This window comes from Rhinopithecus roxellana, chromosome 8 (assembly GCF_007565055.1).
Source record: "Rhinopithecus roxellana isolate Shanxi Qingling chromosome 8, ASM756505v1, whole genome shotgun sequence".
In the NCBI taxonomy this organism is placed as follows: Eukaryota; Metazoa; Chordata; class Mammalia; order Primates; family Cercopithecidae; genus Rhinopithecus; species Rhinopithecus roxellana.
The window spans coordinates 937988-965865 of record NC_044556.1 but is presented as its reverse complement, the minus strand read 5'-3'; the positions used below and the strand labels follow the sequence as shown (position 1 = coordinate 965865).

Below are 27878 nucleotides of genomic sequence, written 5' to 3'. Positions count from 1 at the left end.
AAGTTTAAGTTTCATAAATAATGCATGCTTATAGAAGAAATTGCAAGAAATAAAAACCATCCATAATTTCAAAATGTCAAAATAATCACTGTTTATATTTTCTTACATATGCTTCCAGTTTTTAATTTATATGTGATCTTTTTACATATGAAAATATTTATTTACATCTATATAGCTGTACTGCATTTGCCTGTAATTTTGTTTACAAATGCTATTTTTCTGCCAAATGAGCCTGTGAAAAGATGCTAAACATTGTTCCCATTATGCAAACCAAAAGCACAATGTGATGTCACCTCAATACGTACAGGATGGCTAGCATCTAAAAAGGGGAATATAGCAAGTGTTGGAGAGGATGTGGAGTAATTGAAGCCCTCATCCATTCCTGGTGTGACTGTAAAATGGTGCAGCTGCCGTGGAAAACAGTCTGGAGATTCGTGAAAAAGTGAAACATAGAATTACTATATGACCCAATTCCAAGATACCATATTCCGCTCCTAGGAGTATACTCAAAAGAATAGAAAACAGTTGTTCAAACAAAAAAAGCTTGTACATGCATGCTTATAGCAGCCCTATTCACAATTGCCAAAAGGGAGAAAGAACTCAAATATCCATTAACAGATGGATGGATGAAGAAAATGTGATCTATTCATACAATGAAATATTACTCAGCCATAAAAAGGAATGAAGTACGGTGCCCTATTCCGCTGTCTGGTGCCCTATTCCGCTGTGGCTGTGTTGGTATCCAAGCGGCCTCTCCTGAAGCAGAAGGAAGGAGTCTCTCCTGGAGCTGCAAGCTGTGCTGCCTGGAGTTGTGGCAGGGGTAATGCTTGCCAAGACTCCCTTCGCTGCCCTGGCTGCTGCCTCACTAGGTTGTGTGCACCCCAAGTTCACTGGCTCTGAGCCCAGCACAGCACCAGGACTTGTCCCAGAATTGCAGTCCTTGTAGCTGGATTTACCACATACTGATTGTAGAGCCCTTGGGCCTTGAACAAACAGGTGGTAGCCTTTCAAGTTTATTTAGGACCCTGGAGCACTTTAGCCTGCAATGGTGGTACTAGCTGGAACTCAGGTTCTGACCATTGGGAGGGACAGTTCCACTCTGATTAGGGCTGGCCTAAATGCTTCCTCTGGGGGCACTGGCTAAATTCTACCCCATGTTGCTTTCTGCTGTGACAGGGCAGCACTGAGTTTCAATGCAAAGTCCCATAATCACTGTGCTCTCTCTCCTCCACTCAAGCACACGGAGTCTCCCTCCAGCCATGAGGCCACTTCTGGGAGATGGGGAAGCGTTAGTGTAGGCAATTTAAGATTGTCTTTTGGCCAGGCACGGTGGGTCACTCCTGCAATCCCAGAACTTTGGGAGGCCGAGGCAGGCAGATCACCTGAGGTCAAAAGTTCGAGATCAGCCTGGCCAACATGGCGAAATGCTGTCTCTACTAAAAATACAAAAATTAGCCGGGCGTGGTGGCATGAGCCTGTAGTCCCAGCTACTTGGGAGGCTGAGGCGTGAGAATCGCTTGAACCTGGGAGGCAGATGTTGCAGTGAGCTCTTGTGCCATTGCACTCCAGCCTGGGTGACAGAGCAAGATTCTGTCTCAAAAAAAAAAAAAAAAAAAAAAAAAAAAAAGACAAAAAATAAAAATAAATAAAAAGACTGTCTTTTGCACATTCTTTAGTGCTTCTTTAACTTTTTAATTTTTGTGGGTACATAGTAGGTATATATATTTATGAGGTACATGAGATGTTTTGATACAGGCATAAAATGCATAGTAATCACATTATGGAGAATATCCATCCCCTCAGGCATTTATCCTTTGTGTTACAAACAATCCAGTTACACTCTTTTCATTATTTTAAAGTGTATGATTAAGTTATTATTGACTATAGTCACCCTGTTGTACTATCAAATAGTAGGTCTTATTATAGGTCTAATTAATTTTTTCTATCTTTTTTTGTACCCATTAACCGTCCCTAACTTCCCCTCACTCCACCACTCCCCTTCCCAGCCTCTGGTAACCATCCTTCTACTCTCTATCTCCATGAGTTCAAAGTGCCTCTTTTTTTGATATGATGTTAAAACCAGACACCATGATCATTCGCCTAATTTTTGGTTCTTATGAAGATATTTTCTGGTGTGGATAGTTGTTGTATTTGGCGTTCCTGTGGAGGAGACTGATCAATGGAGCATTTTATTCAGCTGTCTTGCTCTACCTCCTCCTTTTTGTGATTCAGATGAGACTCATTGACAGCTGGTGGTTAAATTTTTAAATGCAATATTTTTGGCATAAACTATATTCACATATGTAAAAAATAAAATGCACAGTGAAAAATGTTTCTTGTACCTATGCCCTTCATTTACCCAGTCTCCCTATCTTTACAAAGGTAAACACTTTTACGTTTTCTGTATCCTTTCAGAGTATATTTAGGCAAATAATACACGTAATGAGTCTCCTTTTGTCAGGATGATGAATTGCCCCCAAATGGTCAGTTCACTTCCCTGGGACACCACTGTAAAACCCTCACAGCTCTTGCTGTATTCAGGGTCATCTCCACCAGCCATTTCACCCATCATATGACTCCTACAGAAGAGATACATATGGTGCAGAGAGGTTGAGAGATTTGCCCAAGGTCACACAGCCAGGAAATAGCAGAGCTGTGTCCAAACCTAGGCCTGGTGAACATCCACAGCACCGCACGCCTCCTGCATGGTCTCAAACTCCTTCTCCTTGTCCTTGCCTGTGGACAGCCCCACTCATCTTAAAACTACATTTATGGCTGGGCACAGTGGCTCATGCCTGTAATCCCAGCACTTTGGGAGTCCAAGGCTGGAGGATCACCTGAGGTTGGGAGTTGGAGACCAGCCTGACCAACATGGAGAAATCTTGTCTATACTAAAAACACAAAATTATCTGGGCATGGTGCTGCATGCTTATAATCCCAGTTACTTAGGAGGCTGAGGTAGGAGAATCACTTGAACCTGGGAGGCGGATGTTGCTGTGAGCCAAGATAGTGCCATTGCACTCCCACCTGGGCAACTAGAGTTAGACTCCATCTCAAAAAAAAAAAAAAAAAAAAATTACATTTACTCAGTAGGCAGTCTTTAAGAGCAGGTGTCACACAGTAGAAACTCTATGTAGACCACGCATCACAGAGTGGGCACACTATGAAGAGCAGGTGGCAGCAGTAGGTACTCTTTTTGTAGAGCAGACAGCAGTGAGTAGGCACTCTTTATCAAGAGCAGATAAGACTCAGTAAGCACTCTTTATATAGAGCAGGTGGCATCTGCAGGCACCCTTTATCTAGAGCAAGTGGCATTCAGTGGGCTCTTGCTCTCTTTTTTTTTTTTTTTTTTTTTGAGATGGAGTCTCACTCTGTTGCTCAGGCTGGAGTGCAGTGGTACGATCTCCGCTCACTGCAACCTCCGCCTCCTGGGTTCAACCGATTCTCCTGCCTCAGCCTCCCAAGTAGCTAGGATTACAGGTGCCCACCACCACGCCCGGCTAATTTTTGTATTATTAGTAGAGATGGGGTTTCACCATGTTGGCCAGGTTGGTCTTGAACTCTCGACCTCATATGATCTGCCTGTCTCGGCCTCCCAAAGTGCTGGGATTACAGGCGTGAGCTACTGCGCCTGGCCAGTAGGCACTCTTTTTTTTTTTTTTTTTTTTGTGAGACAGAGTCTTGCTCTGTAGTCCAGGCTGGAGTGCAGTGGCGCAATCTTGGCTCACTGCAAGCTCTGCCTCCCGGGTTCATGCCATTCTCCTGCCTCAACCTCCCTAGTAGCTGGGACTATAGGCGCCCACCACCACACCCTGCTAATTTTTTGTATTTTTTTTTTTTTTTTAGTAGAGACGGGATTTCACAATGTTAGCCAGGATGGTCTCGATCTCCTGACCTCGTGATCCACCCGCCTCGGCCTCCCAAAGTGCTGAGATTACAGGCCAGTAGGCACTCTTTATGTATTGCACGTGGTACTGAGTAGGCACTTTTTACATAGCACAGGCAACAGTAGGGACTCTTCATGTAGAGCAAGTAGCACTCAGTAGGCTCCCTTTATGTACAGAAGGCAGCCCACAGTAGGTACACTTTATGGAGCACAGGCAACACTCAGTAGGCACTCCTAACATAGAGCAGGCAACACTCAATAGATCCTCTTTATGTACATCGGGGAACACTCAGTAGGGAGTCTCCATATAGAGCAGGTGGTATCAGTAGGCACTCTATATGTAGAGCACTTGGCACTCAGTAGGCATGTGTTATGTGGACAGCACCTAGGTCTTGGTGGACACTCTTCATATATAGGAGGTGGCACTCAGTAGGCACTCATTATGTGGAGCAAGTGGCACACAGTAGACACTCTACGAGGAATACCAGGCACTAAGTGTACAGGGTTAGTGTAGAGCACCCAGGCCGGGCGCGGTGGCTCAAGCCTGTAATCCCAGCACTTTGGGAGGCCGAGGCGGGCGGATCACAAGGTCAGGAGGTTGAGACCATCCTGGCTAACACAGTGAAACCCCATCTCCATTTAAAAAATACAAAAAATTAGCCGGGCGAGATGGCGGGCGCCTGTAGTCCCAGCTACTCGGGAGGCTGAGGCAGGAGAATGGCGTGGACCCGGGAGGCGGAGCTTGCAGTGAGCTGAGATCCGGCCACTGCACTCCAGCCTGGGCGACAGAGCGAGACTCCGTCTCAAAAAAAAAAAAAAAAAAAAAAAAAAAGTAGAGCACCTGGTGCACAGTAGGCACACTTTATGGAGAGCACTTGGCACACAGTAGACAGGATTTAGCACCTGGCGCACAGTAGGCACACTTTATGGAGAGCACTTGGCACACAGTAGACAGGATTTAGCACCTGGTGCACAGTAGGCACACTTTATGGAGAGCACTTGGCACACAGTAGACAGGATTTAGCACCTGGTGCACAGTAGGCACACTTTATGGAGAGCACTTGGCACACAGTAGACAGGATTTAGCACCTGGCGCACAGTAGGCACACTTTATGGAGAGCACTTGGCACACAGTAGCAGGATTTAGCACCTGGCGCACAGTAGAAGTACTTCATTTAGAGGACTGGCACACAGTAGAAGTACTTTCCATGCAGCCTTTGTGCAGAGTGGAGACTGGAACACAGCAGCTCAAGTGCTAGTTGCCACCCTTTAGTGCTAGTTGTCACCCTGCTAGTGACAACTAGCAACTAACCAGGAGTGAGAGGATAAGGAGGGGAGAAGGGTTTGGGTTGGCACAGCACAGAAATGAGTGAATAAGCAGAGGAATGAGTAAGATGCCTCCCCTGCTTCTCTGCCAACCCAGACCCCAGCCCACCCCTTCAACCCCACTCCCTGAGCCTCATACCCCTCAGGAGGTCCATCCACTCTGAGACCTAGACCCATCCTGCTGTCACACTCACCAGGCCCAGGTGACCCAAGAACCAGTTCCGTTTCGGGGGGTTGCGGGAAACAGTTGCTAGTTGTCACTCATTTTTGGGGCTCCCTTCTCTTAGGAGCCCTCACTGTTCCCCTCTAAGGCCCTCATCCAACATCCTATTTCCCAGGTGGGAAGACTGAGCCCAGGAGGGGCAGTACTGACCAAAGTCAGAGCAAGGATGAGGCAGAATGAGGACTCCATTCAGGGTTCCTCAGTTCTGCCCTTCCCCTGCCTGGACCCCATCTGTTCCCTCTCATCCTTACCCTCTACATCCCTGCTCTGTCCTCTTACACTGAGTCCAGCCTCCAGACTTGCTCTTCCAGCTGGGCTCTTAATCTCCAGAATCTGACCCGGGTAATCCTCGGCGGGGCTGGATTCTTTGTTCCCGCTCCTAGCAGTCAGGTCTCCAACAGGGCCCTGGGCTGCCTGGAGGCAGGGCTTGAACTCCATCCAGCAGCCGGGGGGATAGAGGCTTGTCTCTTCCAAGTTGCCTGATTCAGCATCCAGAAGTGGTGCATGGTGTTCTGCTGGCCCAGTCTTAGAGAGGAGCACAGGAGATGATCTGGAACAAGGCTTGGCTTCGCCTGGCTCATTTGACACCTGAACTCTCAAGTTCATGCTTTTATCTGCCACACACTCAGTAGGCACTCTTCAAGAGCAGGTGTCACACAGTAGAAACTCTATCTGACCCCTCTCAGTTTACTCTTCACCTTATGTGGGAGGTGCTGAGACCTGAGGATCCAGTGCCCTTGCTGTGTCACCCAAGCTGGTTCTTCTGCATCCAGCTGGTCCCCCACACCTAGGTTTTGGTCGGCTGCCCAGACACGGGAGAAGCACCCAGGCTGTGGGGATTGGTTGGCCCGGCCCAGCCCAACCCAGCCTCCCACAGCCCTCCCTACATCAGGGGCCAGGGGCAGAAACCTCTCAGAAGAAGGGGAGAGGAAGTTGTGTGGGACAAGCTGCTCCTGACAGAAGGTGCCAGGGTGGGGGTGGCGGGCCTGGGGCATCCTAGCCTGTGATGGAGAGGGGCACTGGGCAAGGGGTTGAGTGCGCGAGCCCCTGGCCTTCCCACATTCTCCACTGCTGCCCAAGGCCCAGGCAGCTCCTGGGTGCTGGGCTGGAGGATGGGTGGTTTCCTAACTGAAACCAAGCCCCTGGCAACCTCCCAATGATTCAGCCTGGGCCTTTCTGGGCTTTAATCAGTCAGTCAGTCTCTCTCTCTCTCTCTCTCTCTCTCTCTCTCCCAATCTAAGTGCTTACCAGGTAACTGGAGGTCACTTGGCTGCTGGTTTTGGTTGGGCCTTTTTGGACTTTACCTCTCATGCCCTGTTTATCCATCCGTGTTTACTCTCCCTGTTCTACCTCCAGTACTGCCCATCCCTGCCTCTCTCCACTGTCCCTGGAGCTCCCTGGGCCCTTCCCTGGGCCTCAGGACCTCACCTACCATCCCGTCTGCCCTGCAGAATGCCACAGCTGAGCCTGTCCTCCCTGGGCCTCGGGCCAGTGGCAGTATCCCCGTGGCTGCTCCTGCTGCTGATCGGGGTCTCCTGGCTCCTGGCCTGTGTCCTGGCCTGGACCTACACCTTCTACGACAACTGCCGCCGCCTCCGATGTTTCCCGCAACCCCCGAAACGGAACTGGTTCTTGGGTCACCTGGGCCTGGTGAGTGTGGCAGCAGGATGGGTCTGGAGTCTCACACTGAATGGACTTCCTGAGGGGTCTGAGGCTTAGGGAGTGGGGGTGAAGGGGTGGGCTGGGGTCTGGGGTGGCAGAGAAGCAGGGGAGGCATCTTACTCATTCCTCTGCTTATTCACTCATTTCTGTGCTGTGCCAACCCAAACCCTTCTCATCTCCTTGTCCTCCCACTCCTGGCCTGCATTGAATCCTTTTCCTGCCTGTCTTCCCACATTAGTGGAGAGAGGCCTCTGCGGGGCTCCTGGACAGAGGGTTGGCTGCACAGAGAGGCGAGTCCCTGGCATTCCCACATTCTCCATGGCTGGACTCGAGGCCTCCTGCACCCACTGTCCAGGGTCCTCTCCCTGCCTGGCCTATTTCCTGTTATGAGGGTACAGGTGGGCCAGAGGAGAGGTGTGGGCTGTCTCTCACCTCCACCACATCCGGAGGCACCTTCCTCTTATCTTGTTCCTCCCCAGTAAGATGTCCCAATGGGGTCCTGTTGCCAAACCCACATAAAAGTTGGCCACTCACTTCCCCTTTCAGAAGCCTTCCCTGAGCTTTCTCGTCCCCCAGACCTTGCCCTCTGACTTAGACCTGCTCTCCCCTTTGGGGAACGTGGTCTCAATCTGCTCATTGCAAATGGCAGGATTGATGGGTGTGTCCACAGGTGAAGTGGGAGGGTGCACAGGATGCACTAGCGCAGAGCCTGGTGCAGAAGCTGCTCCCATTTGGGAGACACTATTCTGATGGACAGTTGGTCACCTCTGCTCCCCTAGTGGCTGCTGAGAAGGGAAGGTCCCCTGTGTGCAGAACTTTCTCCATGGGAGGAACTGGAACCTGTGTGGCTGGCAGAGGAACCAGTCAGGGCGTGAAGGGATGTGAGGACCAGCCTTAGGGACATGTCTTGAGGCCATACTGCTCCCCACAAATCTCCCCTGTGAGGACCTCCTCATACGGCCGCCTCTGGGCTGAAATGACTCCCAGAGCAAGAAAATCTTTCCTCTCAAGCTAACTGGGCCTCTGTGAGCAGACAGTGTGCCTTTTCCTTCTGCCTTGGGATGCGCTCTTGGGACTTGGAGGTGGCCCCAAGAGAGATAGAGCAGGAAGAATGTAGACAGGTAGATAGGTAATAGGATAGATGGATGGATGTACAGACAGGGTGAATAGATGGCTGGCTGGCTGGATAAGTAGGTGGGTGGGTAGATAGATAGATAGATAGATAGATAGATAGATAGATAGATAGATACATACATACATACATACATACATACATAGATAACAGGATAGATGGATGGATGGACAGATGGATGCATGGATTGGATGGATGGATGGATGGATGGATGGATGGATGGATGGATGGATAATACATACATAAAATAGTAGATTGGATGGATAGATTAGGTGGATAGATAGGTAGATTAGATATGTAGGATGGATAGATTAGATAAATGGATAGATAGCTAGATGATTGATAGATAATAGTATGAATGGATAAGTGGATGAATGTACACATGAGATGGATGGATGGATGGATTGATGGGCAGATAGATATATAGATAGAAAGGTTAGACAGGATGAATAGATTAGATACACAGATAGATGAATAGATAGATAGGTAGGTAGGTAGGTAGGTAGATAATAGGGTAGCCGGATAAATGGATGCACAGATAGGATGGATGAATGGATAGATAGATAGATAGATAGATAGATAGATAGATAGATAGATAGATAGATAGATAGATGAGATAAATGGATGGATGGATGGATTAGATAGATGGACAGATACATAGGAACATAGGTATATAGAATAGATAGATAGATAGATAGATAGATAGATAGATAGATAGATAGATAGATAGATAGATAAATAGATAGATAGGTAGATAGATTGATAGATATGTATGCAGGTAAATAGGTGGATAGGTAGACAGATAGGTAGATAGGTATACAGATGATAGATAGGTAGATAGATATATAAAAGAGGAAGTTTATTATGGGAATTGGCTCACAGGATTATGAAAGCTGAGATGCTTCATGGTCTGCTGTCCGCAGGCTGGAGAAACAGACACTAGTGGTGTAACTCAGAGTCCAAAGGCCTGAGAAGGTGGAGTTCTGATGTCCAAGGGCAGGAGAAGATGGATGTGCCAGTCCCAGAACAGAGCAAATTAGCCTTTCCTCTGCTTATTTGTGCTACCTGGTCTCTCAAAAGATTGAATGAGTTCTACTCATACTGGGGAGGGTAGTTTTTCCTTCCTCAGTTTAACCAAATGGAATGCCAGTCTCTTCTGGAAACACCCTTGCAGACAGATGATCAGCTATCTGTGCATCCTTTAGCCCAGTCAGGTGGACACCTAGAATTAACCATTACAGGAGGTGACGGCCCCTGCCTTGTTTGCAGGTCACCCCCACGGAGCAGGGCATGAGGGTCCTGACTCAGCAGGTGGCCACCTACCCCCAGGGCTTTAAGGTCTGGATGGGCCCCATCATGCCCGTCATCCGTTTGTGCCACCCCAACCTCATCCGATCTATCATCAACGCCTCAGGTACCACCTGGAACACTTGGTGGTGGGTGCTGCGGTGCATTTGAGGCCTGCAAGTCCCTCTATCCCCAAGCTCCTGTTTGACCCCTGCAGTACTCTGACCTCTCCTTTCCTTCTCTCTCAGCCATCTTCATCTTTCTTTCATGTATTCACCAATTCCTGTCTCAGCATCTCCTCTCTCCATTGCCCTCTGACACCCTGTCCTGGTGTTCTGGGCTGCCCTGGGGCCCCAAGAGACCTCAACCCAAGGCCCTGTCCTGGAGGAACCCCTAAGTTTAAGGAGGTGAATGTGGATGGAGACATTTCCAACTTCATGGGGTCAAGAAAGGGCCAGAGGGAGATGGATGATAGCCCAGAGAAGAGCAAGTTGTCTGCTGGGGCAGGCTGGAAGCCTTCGTGGAGGAAGAGTTACTGGAGCCATGTCTGGAACAATGAGTAGGAATGTTTGAAAGGAGAGTGCAGGGTGATGCAATTGGGCATCGTTAGTATTCAAGGCTCCTTGCCAGGTCTAGCATCACCTTGCCTGTCGCAAAGCCTAGAACAATGAGGAGAATTTGTAATTGGTGGAGGATCTGGACTGTTATTTCCACGACGTCCACCTCTGGTGTGGGTCAAGTCCTTCTACCCCATCCTGTAGTTTGTCTGCCCTAAATTCATTGCTCTCCTGCTCTAGGCCCTGGGAATCTCCAAAAGGAGACTCCACCCCAACTTGGGGCCCTCTCCTTGACCCCTGTGCTTCCCATCTTGGACAGGCCAGGCTGAGCAGGGGAACAGGCAGCATCCTACAGACGAAAGCTCTGGCCTCAAAATGCTGAGTGACTCTGGGCTGGTTCCCAGCTGCTGTCTCTGGTTATTGAGGTCTCTTTCAGTTGTGAGTGGTGGAAACCCAACCTGGTGTGGTCTAAGCAAAGAAAGAGAATCTATTGATTTTAAAGTCCAGGGAGGATGGCCTTTAGGCATGACTGGATCCAGGTCTCAAACAATGTCATTGGGAATCTGCCTTCCTCTCTTGGCTTTAGCTTTCTCCACACCACTTTTCCTTTCAAGACGACCTTTCCCTCATGACATCAACAATGAGTCCCAGAAGCTCAATTCTCATGGGAAAGCCCACATTTCCCCCAGAGTTCCCAGAAAAGGTCCATGATTTACTTGTCCTGGCCTGGATCACAGGACCAATTTTTCACCCAAACCCTGTGACTCTGATTGCCCAGTCTTGGCAGGCCTGGGTTTTCCAGAGCTACTGTTTTAGGGGCACAAAGAAGTTTGATGGTTAAGGACTCAGACCATGGGTGCAGATAGACCCAGTCTCAGGCCTCAGGCTTGCCATGGTCTGGGACTATGGGCAAGTGACTTTATCATGTAGAGCCTCAGTCTCTTCATCTGGAAAATGGGATGAATGAAAGCCCAGCCCAGGGAACATGGTGTGTGGATTCACATGGGGAAATACCTTTTCTGTCTGTGTAACTGAAGGACTGGAGAGTCCTGTGTGGAGGATGTGAGGAGGAAACCCTGGGGTGAGGGGGCTCAGCACTGAGAGGAGGATGAGATGCTGCTTGAAATCTCAGGGTGAGGGCCTCGAACTCCTCCCTGCAGATCCTTCTCTCTCACAGCCTAGGAGAGCTTGAACTGGGTCCTGTGTCTTTCTCTCCAGATTCACAGCTCGGAGGAAGGTCTCCTATACATACAAAGCCTGGTGTGCACCTTTGGTGATGTGTGCTGCTGGTGGGTGGGGCCCTGGCACGCAATCGTCCGCATCTTCCACCCCACCTACATCAAGCCTGTGCTCTTTGCTCCAGGTAGACACTGCACTGGCCACGCCTTGCCCACAGCTGGGGTCTCTGTGCTGCCTCCAGTGGATCGCGTGCCCACATGCAGACAGGAGGAGCGGTGGTGGAGATGCCACTGCCTCCCTCTCCCCTGGACTTCCACCTGTCTGACCTCTGTTCCAGTTTGCTCATGTCTGGGTCGTGTCTCTATGATGGCTGTACAGGTCTGCTCTACGGCTATGTCTTGTCATGTGTATATTTACACGTGGGTCCTGGTTACACCTGAAATATGTTATACCTGGTTATATCTGGTGTATCAATCCAACTGGGGCCATGTAGAGCTGGTCATATGTGGGGTTTATCTGTGGCCAAGGACATGTGGGGCATGTGAGGGCCTGTTCGGTTCTTGTCTCAGGTGCTGTTTGACATTGTCGTTTTTCTCCTGCTGGTCACATCTGGGCCATGTTTGGGGCTTGTGTGACGTCTGGGACCCAGGGTCCCTACGTGAGCTGTCTGAGACATTATTTGAGTCTTGTCTGAGGCTGTGTTATAGTATGTTTGGGTCATGCCTAAGGAACAGTCTGGATCATATGTGGGACGTTAAAGGTACCATATTTATATTCAACCCAGAGCTTGCATGTGGAACGCGCTTTTGAGGTCATGTTAGACCGTCTCATGTGCATGTTAGAGCATACTGTCTCATGTTAGGAATTGTCATGTATTTTGTGGCCATGTCAGGACATGTGAACACATGTCAGGGTCATGTCTCATGTCCAGGTCCATGTCAGAAGATGCCATGCCAGGAGATGCCAGAGAATGCTGGGGCAGACAGGGTGTCCTAGGTCCTTGTGAAGGCATTCTGTAGAGTGCTGAGCTGTGCTCAGGGGTTGAGGAAAATGTTGGGTCATGTAGGAGGCATGTCAAGGCATGTTGGAGCCCCAACATAGCTTCTCCGTGCCAGGTTAAGCAGTGTCATTGTTGTACTGTGCTACCGCAGCCTGGTCTGGTCTTCCTTCCCCTCCCCCATCCTCCCTTCTTCCTCTGCCCTTGGCCCCCTTCCTGCTATGTGGGGCTTGGAGGGGAGAAATGCAAACCTCTTGCTGGGAGCCTCCCCCCACCCCCAAAGTTCCTCCTTCACCTGCCTCCATGGCCCCTGATTATCCTCATTTATGTCAGCCAACATTGTACCAAAGGATAAGGTCTTCTACAGCTTCCTGAAGCCCTGGCTGGGTGAGTATCTGCAGGTGAACAGGGTTGGGAACAACCTGGAGGGCCAGGGGAGGGAGACGCCCTTGCCCATGGCCCTTGGCTGCACTGCTAGGAGATGGGCTCCTGCTGAGTGCTGGTGACAAGTGGAGCCGCCACCGTCGGATGCTGACACCTGCCTTCCATTTCAACATCCTGAAGCCCTATATGAAGATTTTCAATGAGAGTGTGAACATCATGCATGTGAGTTATTTGAAGCCAAGGTCCCAGCTGCAGCCTTGGGGTGGAGGGACCACAGACAGATCTGGTCTGGAATTTTGGCTCTGCTCGTGCCATTGGGTCATTGCTCTTCTTCTCTGAGCTTTGGTTTCCTCATCTGTAGAATGGGGCTAATAATCCCTACTTAAAAGACGGTCAAGGTGATGTAATGGAGTCATGACCCCGGTGCATAGTAGGTGCCCAGAAGGTGTCGTTTCTATGTTTCCGTCACCCAAGCCCTGTAAACTCAAGAGGGTCATGACGACAATTGCATAGTAGCTGTTGCTGGTAAGAAACAACTTGAAAGCTCATTGGTTTAAAGCAATAAAGGTTTATGAATGCCGATAAGTCTGTGGGACATTTGGTGGGTTCTTCTGGACGTGGATGGAAGGGATCACTCGTGGTACAAGAGCAGCCTGGGGTCATGTAGGCAGCCTTGCAGGTGTTGGCCGAGTTCTCTCACATGTTTGGGTTTTGGCTGGCTTCAGCTGGGACCCCTGGATGTTCCTTCCATCTGATTCTCTCCCTCCAGAAGGCGCCCCATGGTTTACAATGCAGACAGGGTTCCAGGGAGTAAGATGAGGCTTAACTTCATTAGTTATCACCTCATCATTTTTACCGCATTGTATTTTGACATCAAAAGCCAATAGTCCAACACAGAATCAATGGGGGGGGGGGGGGGGGCGGTAAAATAGGCTCTATTATTGGGAGTTGCTGAAAAACCACATTGCAAAGGGTGTGGACATGAGGAGAAGGGAAGAATTGGAGCAAAAGTTTTGTGAAGTGTTTAGATTTTTTTTAACTTTAAAATTGATGTTAAGCTAGTTACTGTTTCATAAATTCTTCTGGAAGAACAAGAAACTCCTGGGTCAGAGACAAAGGATAGTTTTACTATTCATGAAACAGAGAGGAGTATGTGTTTCTTGTTAGATTGCATTTCTTCTCCAAGCCTCTCCAATCCCATGGGCTGACACAGGTGGGCTTCTATAAATGCCTGCTGACATCATATACTGCATTACAGGGAAGGGGCGTTAGGCTTAGGAATCTGTTTTTATAGCAAGCAGAAGCAGCATATCCTCAAAGTTATTTTCTGCAAACACAACTCTGAGAAAATTTTTAAGTTAAGAACATCAGTGTCTTGCATTTGTGACATGCCCAGAAAGGGTGCTCAGGACTCATGGAGGACTACCTCTACAAACATAGGGATGTTTTGGTAATCAATTTATAACAATGCAGATGAGGAAACCCAACATTTATCAAGCACTCACCATATGCCAGAAACAATGCCATGTGCCCATTCCATGACATGAGTATATATTGTCTAATTTGATTTTAAGAACTCTGTGAAGGAGAGATGATGTGTTTCTGCCCCATGGCAGATGATGAAACTGCAGGTCTGAGAGATTAGAGGGCTAATCCAAGTTCACCCAGCTAATGAGTGAGCTTGGCGTGGTGAAGCAGAGTTTCTAACGTGAATTATATGGCTCCAAAGCACATCATCTTAACTGTTCCTGAAGATACAGGGGAGGGTAGTGAATTGACTAATGGCACACAGAGCACAGGAGCCAGAGCTGAAACTTGAACCTAGGTCTCCTAACTCCCAATCTTGGGTCTTCATCTCTTAATAGTAACAGCTTTTGCTTGCACCATAACCTGGTCCTCCCTGGGGAGGGGTCCTAGGGGAAAAAATGAAGAGGCTTATTCTGGGGAGTGCATCTTGATGGTTGGGGTTGGAGAGGTGCTCAAGGGAGCAAGAAGCCTGCCCCAGCTCTGTCCCCTTCTCTGGCTAGGCCAAGTGGCAGCTCCTGGCCTCAGAGGGCAGTGCCCGTCTGGACATGTTTGAGCACATCAGCCTCATGACCTTGGACAGTCTGCAGAAATGTGTCTTCAGCTTTGACAGCCATTGTCAGGAGTAAGTTCTTGCCCAGGGTCTGGGATCTTGGGCCGTGGACCCAAGGTGGATAGGTGGGGGAGGGAGGACTGAGCAGGGAAATCAGACAAACTTTCCTGGAGGAGTTTTGTTATACCTGATCATTGAAGGACTGGTATAAATTTTATCTTGAGGTTTCTAGGGACTCATTAAAAGGGTTCGAACTGGTGGGTGTGGTCAGAGCGGGTCTCTGTCAGGGACTGACTGTAATGTAGCACTAAATGGAGTTAAGAAGCTAGGGTGGAAGCTGGACCATGCACTAGTTGGAGGAGCATAAAGTCCGAGCTTTGTGGACAGCTTCAGGAAGGAGAAGGGGCAAGACTGTATACTGGGAGGGAGAGAGAGAATAGGAGCATAATGTGCAAACTATCCTCCAGGTGCCTAGCGGCATGGAGGCATGTCACAGAGATTGGATACAGGGAGAGAAAAGAGAGCCTGGAGAGTTGATTTCGTGCTGATCCCCACCCTGTATCTGTGGGGTCATTTGTTCCTGGATACTCCGTTTACTGATAGGAGGTAGCTCCTGGCTGCTGGTGGGAGGTGCTCCTGGGGCTTCAGGTGTATTAAATTGTTTTCTCCCTTTCTGCCTTTATGCTGCAGGAAGCCCAGTGAATATATTGCCGCCATCTTGGAGCTCAGTGCCCTTGTGGTAAAAAGACACCAGCAGTTCTTCCTGTACATAGACTTCCTGTATTATCTCACCCATGATGGGCAGCGTTTCCGGAGGGCCTGCCGCCTGGTGCATGACTTCACAGACGCTGTCATCCAGGAGCGGCGCCGCACCCTTCCTAGCCAGGGTGTTGATGACTTCCTCCAAGCCAAGGCCAAATCCAAGACTTTGGACTTCATTGATGTGCTCCTGCTGAGCAAGGTGGGCTTCTCTGGGATCTGAATTCAAGAAGTAGAAGGGAGCTTCATGTGAAATGTCAGATGAAAGAAGTTGAACTTGATCCAGAGGGCACTAGGGAGCCATGGAAGGTGATTGAGGAAGAGAGGGACAGGCAGAGATAGGTTTTGGAGATGACTCTGTGGAGTGCACATAGCAGGGAGCTGCTAGGTTTGAAACTGACAAGTCTGAGAGTTTGCTCTATTTACAAGCTAATGAGTTAATTGGCCACATTTAAATATGTACATCTACATCTATGTCTATGTCTGGATCTATGTTTATGTTTTTGCCTATGTCTTTCTATATCTTTGTCTCTGAGTTTGTGTCTCTGTCTATGACTGTGACTGTGTGTATGTCTTTGTCTTTGTCATTGGCCATATCCGTACGTCTTTGTCTGTATCTGTGTCTTTGTCTTTGTCTATGTTTTTACCTTTCTTCTTTCTTCTTTCTTTCTTTCTTTCTTTCTTTCTTTCTTTCTTTCTTTCTTTCTTTCTTCTTTCTTCTTTCTTCTCTCTTCTCTCTCTCTCTCTCTCTCTCTTTCTTTCTTTCTTTCTTTCTTTCTTTCTTTCTTTCTTTCTCTCTCTCTCTCTCTTCCTTCCTTCCTTCCTTCCTTTCTTTCTTTCCTTCCTTCCTTCCTTTCTTTCCTTTCTTTCCTTTCTTTCCTTCCTTCCTTCCTTCCCCTTCCTTCCTTCCTTCCCCTTCCTTCCTTCCTTCCTTCCTGCCTGCCTGCCTGCCTGCCTTCCTTCCTGCCTTCCTTCCTGCCTTCTTTTCCCTTTTCCTGTTTTTGACGGAGTCTCACTCTATCACCCAGGCTGCAGTGCAATGGCGCGATTTCGGCTCACTGCAACCTCCACCTCCTGGGTTCAAATGATTCTCCTGCCTCAGCCTCCCGAGTAGCTGGGATTAGAGGCACCCACCACCATGCCAGGCTAATTTTTTTGTAATTTTAGTTGAGAGGGAGTTTCACTATTTTTAGTCTCAAACTCCTGACCTCGTGATCTGCCCGTCTTCGCCTCCCTCAGTGCTGGGATTACAGGTGTGAGCCACCGCGCCCGGCCATATTTTTGTCTTTGACTGTGCCTGTGTGCCTGTGTCTGTTTTTGTCTGTCCATGTTTATGTCTACGAGTATTTGTGTCTGTGGATGTTTCTATGTCTATGTCTATGTCTTTGTTTATGTCTACGTTTATGTGTATTTGTGTGTCTGTGTGTCTAAGTCTATGACTTTATCTATGTGTGTCTGTGTCTACATCTGTGTGTCTATGTCTTTGTCTATGTGCATTTCTATTATGACAGACGCATTAAACCTCTGAATCAGAGCAGCCCATCTCTTACTCACGGCAATACTATCAGCCAGAGTAGGATTGTGGCACTGACTTTCCACCCCCAAGTCAAAGTCCTCCAAGGGCAATGCAATGTTTTCACCTGTATGTGCAGCAGAGTTTGTACCCTAGGAGAGGCACCCTACATTATGAGTTCCAGCACAATTTCTACAGAGAGAGAGAGAGAGAGAGAGAGAGAGCGTGTGAGAGAGAGAGAGAAAGAGAGAGAGAGCGAGAGGAAAAAAGGGAGAGGGCACCAGCTTTGTGAGAGATTATGTGCTTTGTTCTGGATGCCATATTCCATAGACTTACAACTCAAATATCTCCAGGGAGATAAGATTCATTTACCACTGTAGAATGTGGGCAAATATCTTTGAAGCAATACTTAATCTCTAATTTCCAAAGCAAATTGCCATTTAATTATCCCGTAACCCGGGTTGCCAGCAACTTTTTCTCAGAAAGTTTTCATTATGCAGAAACATGAAAGCATCCGTGGGTCATTGAGTCTTCCCACTAGGGACCAAAGGAAAGGCAAGGAAGCCGGGAGGAAGTCCATGGGGTTGGGGCTCTGGCCATGGTGACCAATAGGGATCTAGGAGTGCAAGATGGGCTTGGGTTTCTGGAAAGAGGATGAATCTTCAGAGCTTGTCTCAGATTAGACTCAAGAGCCCTCAGAGGTAGTGTGACTTTTTATGGGGGTGGGGGTTGGGGAATGATTGCCTTCTCTCCAGGATGAAGATGGGAAGAAGTTGTCTGATGAGGACATAAGAGCAGAAGCTGACACCTTTATGTTTGAGGGTGAGGGCCCCCGTGTGGGGCTAGAGTGGGGACTTGGATCTCTTCATTCCAGGAACAGGGTGGGTGGGCCCCTCATACTTCCCATCCGCCTTTCCCAATCTTCCCTGAGGCCCAAAATGCATGGTTGCTGTCCACCCTCGGGTGCTGAAGCAGCCCAGAGACCCAAGCCTGTTTTGCTGCCCCCCAGGCCATGACACCACGGCCAGTGGTCTCTCCTGGGTCCTGTACCACCTTGCAAAGCACCCGGAATACCAGGAGCGCTGCCGGCAGGAGGTGCAAGAGCTTCTGAAGGACCGTGAACCTAAAGAGATTGAATGGTGAGTGCAGGTGCTGGTGGCTGTTCCTGAGCCTCTCTCATTGACTCTGTTTCCCAAGTGGGAAGGGGAGGAGGGGTTGTTTTTGTTGATTTTTCCACTGTTGCTTAGTGGGAATAGGAGCAGAGGACCACAGGCAGGACTTAATACCCAGCCTGACTGTCTGGGGAAAGGTTACCAGCCCTTAGAACAGAAAGACCTGGGCTTCTGAGAGAACCGGTGATGATATGTGAGGACAGATAATGCCACTTAGCACGTGTTCAGCAAATGAACTTCCCCTCCACTCTCTTCTTTTTCTCCCAGAAATATCATTTTTTTCAAACATCTTCAGTTGTTGAATGTTTGCTCTGCTGTTCCCTAATTCCTACCCTTCTGTCCAGTCCAGGGATTTATAAGGGAAACCTGGGGGTAAAAGTCATCCTTTCTTGTCCAGAACACCTGCATCGTTCATCTGTCCCGTCCTCATTCAGCAAACGCTCCCACACTGCATTCCCACCCCCACATCTGTGCACAGCATCTTTCTGTGCTCTGGAGACCTGGGAAGGACCCAGCCCAGAGATCTGTTTTCCAGGTGCTCCCAGCCTGATGGGGGAACTGTCCCTGGGCAGGACACTCCCAGCCACGTGGGCAGGGATGGGGCTTACAGTAAGAGAAGCAGGACTAGCGGGGTATAGAAAGTGTCTCAGTTGAGAGCCTGAATAATGATCAGTCGATAATTGGGTACATTTGGGGAGCAGTGCTCTAGGTCAAGAAGACCACCTGGGGTCTTCGGGGGGGAAGAGAGAGAGGAGAGAGAGAGAGAGAGAGAGTCAGGACAGAAAGGAGAAGGGGAGAGAGGGGGAGAGACTGAGTTGTAGTGAGATGATAAAACTGGAAATGGTAACAGGGGCTGGCTGTGGAAGCCTCGGGGAAAATGTTAATGGATTCAGTTTTAGCCCAAGGGCAATAGGGAGCCATGAGAAGTGTTTGAGCAGGGGAGGGACAGGTCACATCTGGGTACCAGGAAGATCTTTCTAGGGCTAATGTGGAGGGCGTACTGGAGAGGACCAGCTATAGAATGAGGGCACAGTGGGGACATTCTAAGGCCTGAGCCAGGCCAGGGGCTGGAGGAAGGAGAGGAAGCACTGGAATGGATGGGTATCTTGGATTCAGTGTCCTCCCGTCCACGCCTTTGCCCAGCACGGCAGTCCTGGGAGGGGAATAAATATTTTTATGCTTTTAAAATAAAGAATATTTTTGCAGTTTTATTTTTTAAAACATATTTTTATTGATGCATAATAGATGTACATAGTTTTGAAATGTGATAATCTAATGCATGCATATAATTGATAAAGATCAAGTCAGTGTACTTGGGATATCCATCGCTTGAAATGTTTGTCTTTCCTTTATGTTAGAAACGTAACTAACACAAGCAAACTATTTTGGAATGTAGAGTACATACTGTAAACTATAGTGAACCCAGTGATCTCTCGAGTGCTAGGTCTCATTTCTCCTGTCAAACCTCATCTTTGTACCCATTAATCAACTTTTTCTCATCCTTCCCTCCCCTCTGCCAACCTATCTTCTTTTTTCATGAGATCCACTTTTTCAGCTCCCACATATGAGTGAGAACATGCGATATTTGTCTTTCTGTTTTTGGCTTATTTACTTACCACAATGACCTCCAGTTCCATCCGTGTTGCCACAGATGACAAAATTTCAGTCTTTTAAATGACTGAATAGTATTCCATTGTGTATACACACTACATTTTCTTTATCCATTCATCTATTGATGGACACTTAGGTCGAATCCATATTTTGGCTGCTGTGAATAGTGCTGCAATAAACACAGAAGTACAGATATCTCTTCAACAGATTCATTTTCTTTCTTTGGGATAGAAATTTCTTGTCTTTCTTTTCAGTAGTGGATTTTCTGGGTTATACGGTAGTTCTAGTTTTAGTTTCTTTTTTTTCTTCTTTTTTTTGATATTTAAATGTAGCTTTTATTTTTAGTATTTGGATGTCTGTAATTTTTTTTCTTTTATTTATTTATTTATTTATTTTTATTATATTTCAAGTTCTAGGGTACATGTGCATAACGTGCAGGTTTGTTACATATGTATACTTGTGCCATGTTGGTGTGCTGCACCCATCAACTAGTCAGCACCCATCAATTCATCATTTATATCATGTATAACTCCCCAATGGAATCCCTCCCCCCTCCTCCCTCCCCATGATAGGCCCCAGTGTGTGATGTTCCCCGTCCCGAGTCCAAGTGATCTCATTGTTCAGTTCCCACCTATGAGTGAGAACATGCGGTGCTTGGTTTTCTCTTCTTGTGATAGTTTGCTAAGAATGATGGTTTCCTGCTGCATCCATGTCCCTACAAAGGACGCAAACTCATCCTTTTTTATGGCTGCATAGTATTCCATGGTGTATATGTACCACATTTTCTTAATCCAGTCTGTCACAGATGGACATTTGGGTTGATTCCAAGTCTTTGCTATTGTGAATAGTGCCACAATAAACATACGTGTGCATGTGTCTTTGTAGTAGAATAATTTATAATCCTTTGGGTATATACCCAGTAGTGGGATGGCTGGGTCATATGGTACATCTAGTTCTAGATCCTTGAGGAATTGCCATACTGTTTTCCATAATGGTTGAACTAGCTTACAATCCCACCAACAGTGTAAAAGTGTTCCTATTTCTCCACATCCTCTCCAACACCTGTTGTTTCCTGATTTTTTAATGATTGCCATTCTAACTGGTGTGAGATGGTATCTCATTGTGGTTTTGATTTGCATTTCTCTGATGGCGAGTGATGATGAGCATTTTTTCATGTGTCTGTTGGCTGTATGAATGTCTTCTTTTGAGAAATGTCTGTTCATATCCTTTGCCCACTTTTTGATGGGGTTGTTTGTTTTTTTCTTGTATATTTGTTTGAGTTCTTTGTAGATTCTGGATATTAGCCCTTTGTCAGATGAGTAGATTGCAAAAATTTTCTCCCATTCTGTAGGTTGCCTGTTCACTCTGATGGTAGTTTCTTTTGCTGTGCAGAAGCTCTTTAGTTTAATTAGATCCCATTTGTCAATTTTGGCTTTTGCTGCAACTTCAGCAAAGTCTCAGGATACAAAATTAATGTGCAAAAATCACAAGCATTCTTATACACCAATAACAGACAAACAGAGAGCCAAATCATGAATGAACTTCCATTCACAATTGCTTCAAAGAGAATAAAATACCTAGGAATCCAACTTACAAGGGATGTCAAGGACCTCTTCAAGGAGAGCTACAAACCACTGCTCAGTGAAATAAAAGAGGACACAAACAAATGGAAGAACATACCATGCTCATGGATAGGAAGAATCAATATCGTGAAAATGGCCATACTGCCCAAGGTTATTTATAGATTCAATGCCATCCCCATCAAGCTACCAATGAGTTTCTTCACAGAATTGGAAAAAACTGCTTTAAAGTTCATATGGAACCAAAAAAGAGCCCGCATTGCCAAGACAATCCTAAGTCAAAAGGACAAAGCTGGAGGCGTCACGCTACCTGACTTCAAACTATACTACAAGGCTACAGTAATCAAAACAGCATGGTACTGGTACCAAAACAGAGATATAGACCAATGGAACAGAACAGAGTCCTCAGAAATAATACCACACGTCTACAGCCATCTGATCTTTGACAAACCTGAGAGAAACAAGAAATGGGGAAAGGATTCCCTATTTAATAAATGGTGCTGGGAAAATTGGCTAGCCATAAGTAGAAAGCTGAAACTGGATCCTTTCCTTACTCCTTATACGAAGATTAATTCAAGATGGATTAGAGACTTAAATGTTAGACCTAATACCATAAAAACCCTAGAAGAAAATCTAGGTAGTACCATTCAGGACATAGGCATGGGCAAGGACTTCATGTCTAGTTTTAGTTTCTTAAGGAACCTTTGTGCTGTTCTCTGCAGTGGCTACACTAATTTATATTCCCACCCACAGTGTGTGAGAGTACCCCTTTCTCCATGTCCTCACCAGCATCTATCATTGCCTGTCTTTTTGATAAAAGCCATTTTAACTGGGATGAGACAATATCTCATTGTGGTTTTGATTTGCATTTCTCTGAAGATTAGTGACATTGAGCATTTTTCCATCTACCTATTGGCCATTTGTATGTCTTCTTTTAAGAAATGTCTATTCAGATCTTTTGTCCATTTAAAAATCAGATAATTTGGTTACTTTTCCTATTGAGTTGTTTGAGCTGCTTATATATTCTGGTTATTAATCGCTTGCCAGATGGGTAATTTGTATTTTCTGCCATTCTGTGGGTTGATGCTTCACTTTGTTGATTGTTTCCCTTGCTGTGCAGAAGCTTTTGCCTTTGATATAATCTCATTTCTCTATTGCCTGTGCTTTTGAGGTCTTACATAGAAAATCTTTGCCCAGACCCAAGTCTTGGAGTATAAAGCCAAGATTTCAAGCAAAATTATATGTGTAGTTAAAAAAAATGGTCAAAAGACTTTATGACAAAAATGAAGTTCCTTTTTAAGCTCCACCTTAGCGGTGACTACAGCCAACAGTTTTCTGTGTATTCTTCTAGAAAATGGCTATCCCGACGCCACATTTATATGAACTCACACTGTGACTTTTATTTATATGAACACGTACTGTGCTTTTCTTTGTAAATGAAAGTTCACAAAATAGACACAGGTCTACATATTATCTCTGAGATCTTTTACTTTTCTTAAAATATAAATTTTAGGCCGGGCGTGGTGGCTCAAACCTGTAATCCCAGCACTTTGGGAGGCCGAGACGGGCGGATCACGAGGTCAGGAGATTGAGACCATCCTGGCTAACACGGTAAAACGCCACCTCTACTAAAAAAATACAAAAAACTAGCCGGGCGTGGTGGCGGGTGCCTGTAGTCCCAGCTACTCAGGAGGCTGAGGCAGGAGAATGGCGTAAACCCGGGAGGCAGAGCTTGCAGTGAGCTGAGATCTGGCCACTGCACTCCGGCCTGGGCAACGGAGCGAAACTCCGTCTCAAAAAAAAAAAAAAAAAATATATATATATATATATACATATATATATATATATATAAAATTTTGGAAAATGAGTGTTTTTAAATTTGTTCTTTGTCTTCGACAAGTTTTAATTATATATGTTTACAGGTACAATATGATGTTATGATATATATATGATATACGTATACATATATCAACATAGAAATGAGCTGAATAAACTATACAGCACTCAGAAAAAACAGCATTAAGGCACCCTGTTGAGTGAAAAAAAGTTACAAATATATGCATAAGTACATGTAAAACAGCAAAAAGTATGTGGATACATGTTTATAAAAATGAATGATTTATAGGTGGATGATGGAGAGATAGATGATTGATGGATAGATAGATACTTTGATATATGTATATGATATATGTATGATATATGATATATATGATATACAACCTGAAATTATTAAATCGAGGTAATGAACAAATCCATCATTTCATGTATTTATCATTTTTGTGTTGAGTACATTTGAAGTTCACTTTCTTAGCAATTTCAACTAATACAATACATTGTTTACTAAAGACACCTGGCTGTGCAGCAGATCTCAAAAACTTATTCCTGTTGTTTAACTGAAGCTTCTACCCTTTGACCAACATTTCACCCTTCTCTGTCCCTCCCCCAGCCCTGGCCTCTGGTAACCACTGTTCTATTCCTATTTCTATGAGCTTGACTATTTTAGTCAAGATAAGTAAGATAAGATTATTTAGCCAAGAAAAGTAAGATCATGTGTGTTTGTGTTTCTGCACCTGGCTTACTTCACTTAGCATAAGTTCCTCCAGGTTCTTCCATGTTGTGGTAAATGAGATAATTTTTTCTTTTTTAAAGGCTAAATGGGATTCCATTGTGTATATATATACACCACATGGGAAAAGAGCATTAAGTTACAAAACAAATGATACAAAAGAGTTCTTCTTGCACCAAATGAGACATTACAAATAAGACTAGGGTTTTCCTTGACAATCCTGCCACCCCACCTAAGCCTTTCTCATTCTTCAAAGGTGTCTCTAGAGCCATAGATTTGTCATCTATCTATCTATCTATCTATCTATCTATCTATCTATCTATCTATCTATCTATCTCTGTATCTATCTACGTAACTATGTCTCTATCTTCTTTTTTTTTTTTTGAGACGGAGTCTCGCTCTGTCGCCCAGGCTGGAGTGCAGTGGCCAGATCTCAGCTCACTGCAAGCTCCGCCTCCTGGGTTCCCGCCATTCTCCTGCCTCAGCCTCCCGAGTAGCTGGGACTACAGGCGCCCGCCACCTCGCCCGGCTAGTTTTTTGTATTTTTTTTTTTTTGTAGAGACGGGGTTTCACCATGTTAGCCAGGATGGTCTCGATCTCCTGACCTCGTGATCCACCCGTCTCGGCCTCCCAAAGTGCTGGAATTACAGGCTTGAGCCACCGTGCCCGGCCAGTGTCTCTATCTTCTATTATCTATCTCTACTTATCGATCTACATATTATCTATGTATCTATCTATATCATCTATTTATCATCTATCTATCTATCCATCAATCATCTATCTCTCCATCATCTATCTATGAATCATTCATTTTTGTAAATATATATCCATATACTTCTTACTGTTTTACATGAACTTATGTATATATTTGTAACTTTTCTTCACTCAACAGGGTGCCTTAATGCTATTTTTTTCTGAGTGCTGTATAGTTTATTCAGCTCATTTCTATGTTGAAGAGGACATTAAACATTTTCAATTATAGTAGATATTTCCAATTTGCCTTCCTGAGTGTCTGTGCTGATTTACCTTCTAACCTGCAGTATGTGATGAGACTAGTGATCCCTATTTCCTCCTTTTGTGTAGCTATATAGTGTTCCATTGTGTGGCTGTTTATCTAAACATTTTCTCATCGATGTGTATTTGGCTTGTCTCCAAACTTTTGCTAAACTGGATGTGATGCAGTCAGCATGTGTGCACAGTGACCATTCCTTATATGTATAAGCATCACTGCAGGACAAATTCTCTAAAGTGCAATTGCTGAATCAAAGACCATTTGCACTGTACAATTATTTTTTTTTGAGACACTTTCATTCTTGTTGCCCAGGCTGTAGTGCAATAGTGTGATCTCAGCTCACTGCAATCTCCACCTCCCAGGTTCAAGCATTTCTCCTGCCTCAGCCTCCCGAGTAGCTGGGATTACAGGTGTCCACCACCATGCCTGGGTAATTTTTTTGTAGAGATGGGGTTTCACCATGTTGGCCAGGCTGGTCTCGAACTCCTGACCTCAGGCGATCTGTCTGCCTCAGTCTCCCAAAGTACTGGGATTACAGGCATGAGCCGCTGTACAATATGATTGCAAGTCCTTTACTATTAGCTGAGTTTTATGGCACAAACTTCCCCATAACTTTACCAATAGTACTATTGTATTACTAAATTTTAAATCTGGGCCAATCTTCATATTTCTTCTTTTGATGGACATTTAAAAAAATAACAGTGAGACTGAACATCTCTTGCACGTGCTGATGTTATTTGCTTTCTTTTTATGGAACTGACTTTCTTATTATTTTTCCTCTTTTTCTTTGGACTGTTTAAAAGTATTTAATTTTAAGAATGTGTATTAAGATTGATTTTTTTCTGCCTTGTGTTGCAAAATATTGCCTTTTAACTTTCGGAGGGTACTTTTGATTAATTTCTATGACTTTAAGTTGGTTCACATGTTTCTTTCACAACTGTAAAATCTATCCATTTCCCAGGATTTTGTTTGGGGTGGGTGGGGGCCCCTTTACCAAATGTGAAGTTTTCACTTATTCTCATGTCTTTTTCTGAGCTCTTTGCACTGTTCCATGGGTCTATTTTCTTGTTTCTGCAACAGTGCCACACTGTTTTTATTCCTGCGACGTTGTAACAATTCTTTTAAAAAGTTTATGTCGTTACAGGGAGAAAACATCTCACTTGCAAACAGAGACGCTGATAGTTGTGTCTTTGCTCCCTTGATAAGGATTGGGGCTGGGTGTTTCCTTAGGGACGACCTGGCCCAGCTGCCCTTCCTGACCATGTGCATCAAGGAGAGCCTGCGGTTGCATCCCCCTGTTCCTGCCATCTCCCGCTGCTGCACCCAAGACATTGTGCTCCCAGACGGCCGGGTCATCCCCAAAGGTGCCCACAGCCTCAGGGGGAGGAGCCTCCTGGGTAGGAAGAGGAGCCCCTCAGGCAGGGGCACTTGTCCTGACGGCCCCCTTCTCTCCCACAGGTGTTATCTGCCACATCAGTGTTCTCGGAACCCATCACAACCCAGTTGTGTGGCCGGACCCTGAGGTGCGGGGCCCCCCTCCCTCCCTCTGTTTTTGTCCATTCCAAGACTCCTAGAGGAGGGGGCAGGATTTTGATCAGGAGAATCCAACATCGCCTCCCTCCAAGACACACACAACTGTCTCTCTCTTCAAGGGTCGTGGACTGGGAGACCCCACCCAGCAACCCCTCTTGGTCTCACTTCCAGGTCTACGACCCCTTTCGCTTTGACCCAGAGAACATCAAGGAGAGGTCACCTCTGGCTTTTATTCCCTTCTCGGCAGGGCCCAGGTAAGGGCGGCCTGTGTCTGAGGTGGGGACGGGTTGATGGGTGCAGGGGTCTGGGCATGACAGTGGAGAGAAGGGGGACGTTGTAGATGGTCCGAGTTCCAGCTCTCCTTCCCTCACCTCCTCTGGAGTTTATGGGAAAAGGTCCATAGAGTAGGGTTGGGTTGGTCCTAGAAGGGTCTGTGGTGTGCTCAGAGCCTGCTCCCACCCCACCTTGGTCTAGGCTGGGGGCTGGAGCTGGGCTAGGCTTGCAGGATATGCAAGCCCACATGGGGATCCAGGCACAGATACCCCCTTCTCTATCCTCAAACTGACCTGGGCCGGGTTGGGTGTCCCAGGCCAGGTTTTCAGCTTGAGGGGGCCAGGATGGGGCTCCTGGGTGCAGTCAGGGTTTCCACTCCTCTCCCCAAGGAATTGCATCGGGCAGGCGTTCGCGATGGCGGAGATGAAGGTGGTCCTGGCGCTCACGCTGCTGCGCTTCCGCGTCCTGCCGGACCACACCGAACCCCGCAGGAAGCCGGAGCTGGTCCTGCGCGCAGAGGGCGGACTTTGGCTGCGGGTGGAGCCCCTGAACTAAGTTCTGCAGAGACTCACTCTGACCCCATTAAAATGACCCCTGATTCATCAAAAGTGAAGCATAGAATTTACCCTATGACCCTATTCCACAGTCCTGTATTCCATCCTAGATATCTACTCAAAATAATTGAGACAGGTGTTCAAACAAAAAGACGCTTGTGCATGAATGTTCATGGCAGCCCTATTCACAGAGGCCAAACGATGAAAACAACCCCAAGGTGTATATTACCAGATGAAAGGATAAACAAAATGTGGTCCATCCATACAATGGAATATTACACAGCCATAAAAAGGAATGAAGCAGTGATCCCTACTACACTGTGGATGAACCTTGAATACATGATACTGAGTGAAAGACATCAGATGCAAAAGGTCACACAGTGTGTGGTCCTTTTATATGAAATTTCCAGAACAGGCCAATCTGAAGAGATGTATAGCAGATTGGTGGCTTTCAGCAGCTGTGGGGAGGTGGGACTGAGGAGCGACTGCTAATCAGGATGGGGTTTCCTCCTGGGATGGTGAAAATGTTCCGGACCTAGATAGTGACGAAGGTAGCACGACATTGTGAGTGCACTAAACGCTGTTGAATTGGACA

General features: G+C 46.5%; 1 protein-coding gene across 3 annotated transcripts; it reads left to right on the top strand.

The window, feature by feature from the left end:
• The first annotated feature begins 6268 nt into the window (after positions 1-6268).
• Positions 6269-27659, top strand: LOC104661014 (cytochrome P450 4F3). 3 transcript variants are annotated; one of them, XM_010361514.2, is made up of 13 exons: positions 6269-6398; positions 6887-7085; positions 9499-9643; positions 12583-12636; positions 12728-12855; positions 14661-14782; positions 15401-15671; positions 17738-17804; positions 17992-18121; positions 26154-26287; positions 26382-26446; positions 26628-26710; positions 27119-27659. In XM_010361514.2, exons 2-13 carry the CDS (start codon positions 6888-6890, stop codon positions 27282-27284), a joined length of 1563 nt encoding a protein of 520 aa, XP_010359816.1. In that variant the 5' UTR covers positions 6269-6398; position 6887; the 3' UTR covers positions 27285-27659. The 3 variants fall into 3 exon arrangements, with proteins under 3 accessions (XP_010359816.1, XP_010359821.1, XP_030791145.1); XM_010361519.2 differs by lacking the exon at positions 9499-9643 and adding an exon at positions 11292-11436 and having other exon boundaries at positions 6270-6398; XM_030935285.1 differs by lacking the exons at positions 6269-6398; positions 9499-9643; positions 12583-12636 and having other exon boundaries at positions 6893-7085.
• The last annotated feature ends 219 nt before the right edge of the window (positions 27660-27878 follow it).

Excerpts from the sequence above, each read along its gene's own strand:
- LOC104661014 (XM_010361514.2), top strand. The coding sequence starts at position 6,888 with ATGCCACAGCTGAGCCTGTCCTCCCTGGGCCTCGGGCCAGTGGCAGTA. Across the intron at positions 26,288-26,381 it reads CGGCCGGGTCATCCCCAAAG|GTGTTATCTGCCACATCAGT; the intron begins GTGCCCACAGCC and ends TCTCTCCCACAG. Across the intron at positions 26,447-26,627 it reads TTGTGTGGCCGGACCCTGAG|GTCTACGACCCCTTTCGCTT; the intron begins GTGCGGGGCCCC and ends TCTCACTTCCAG.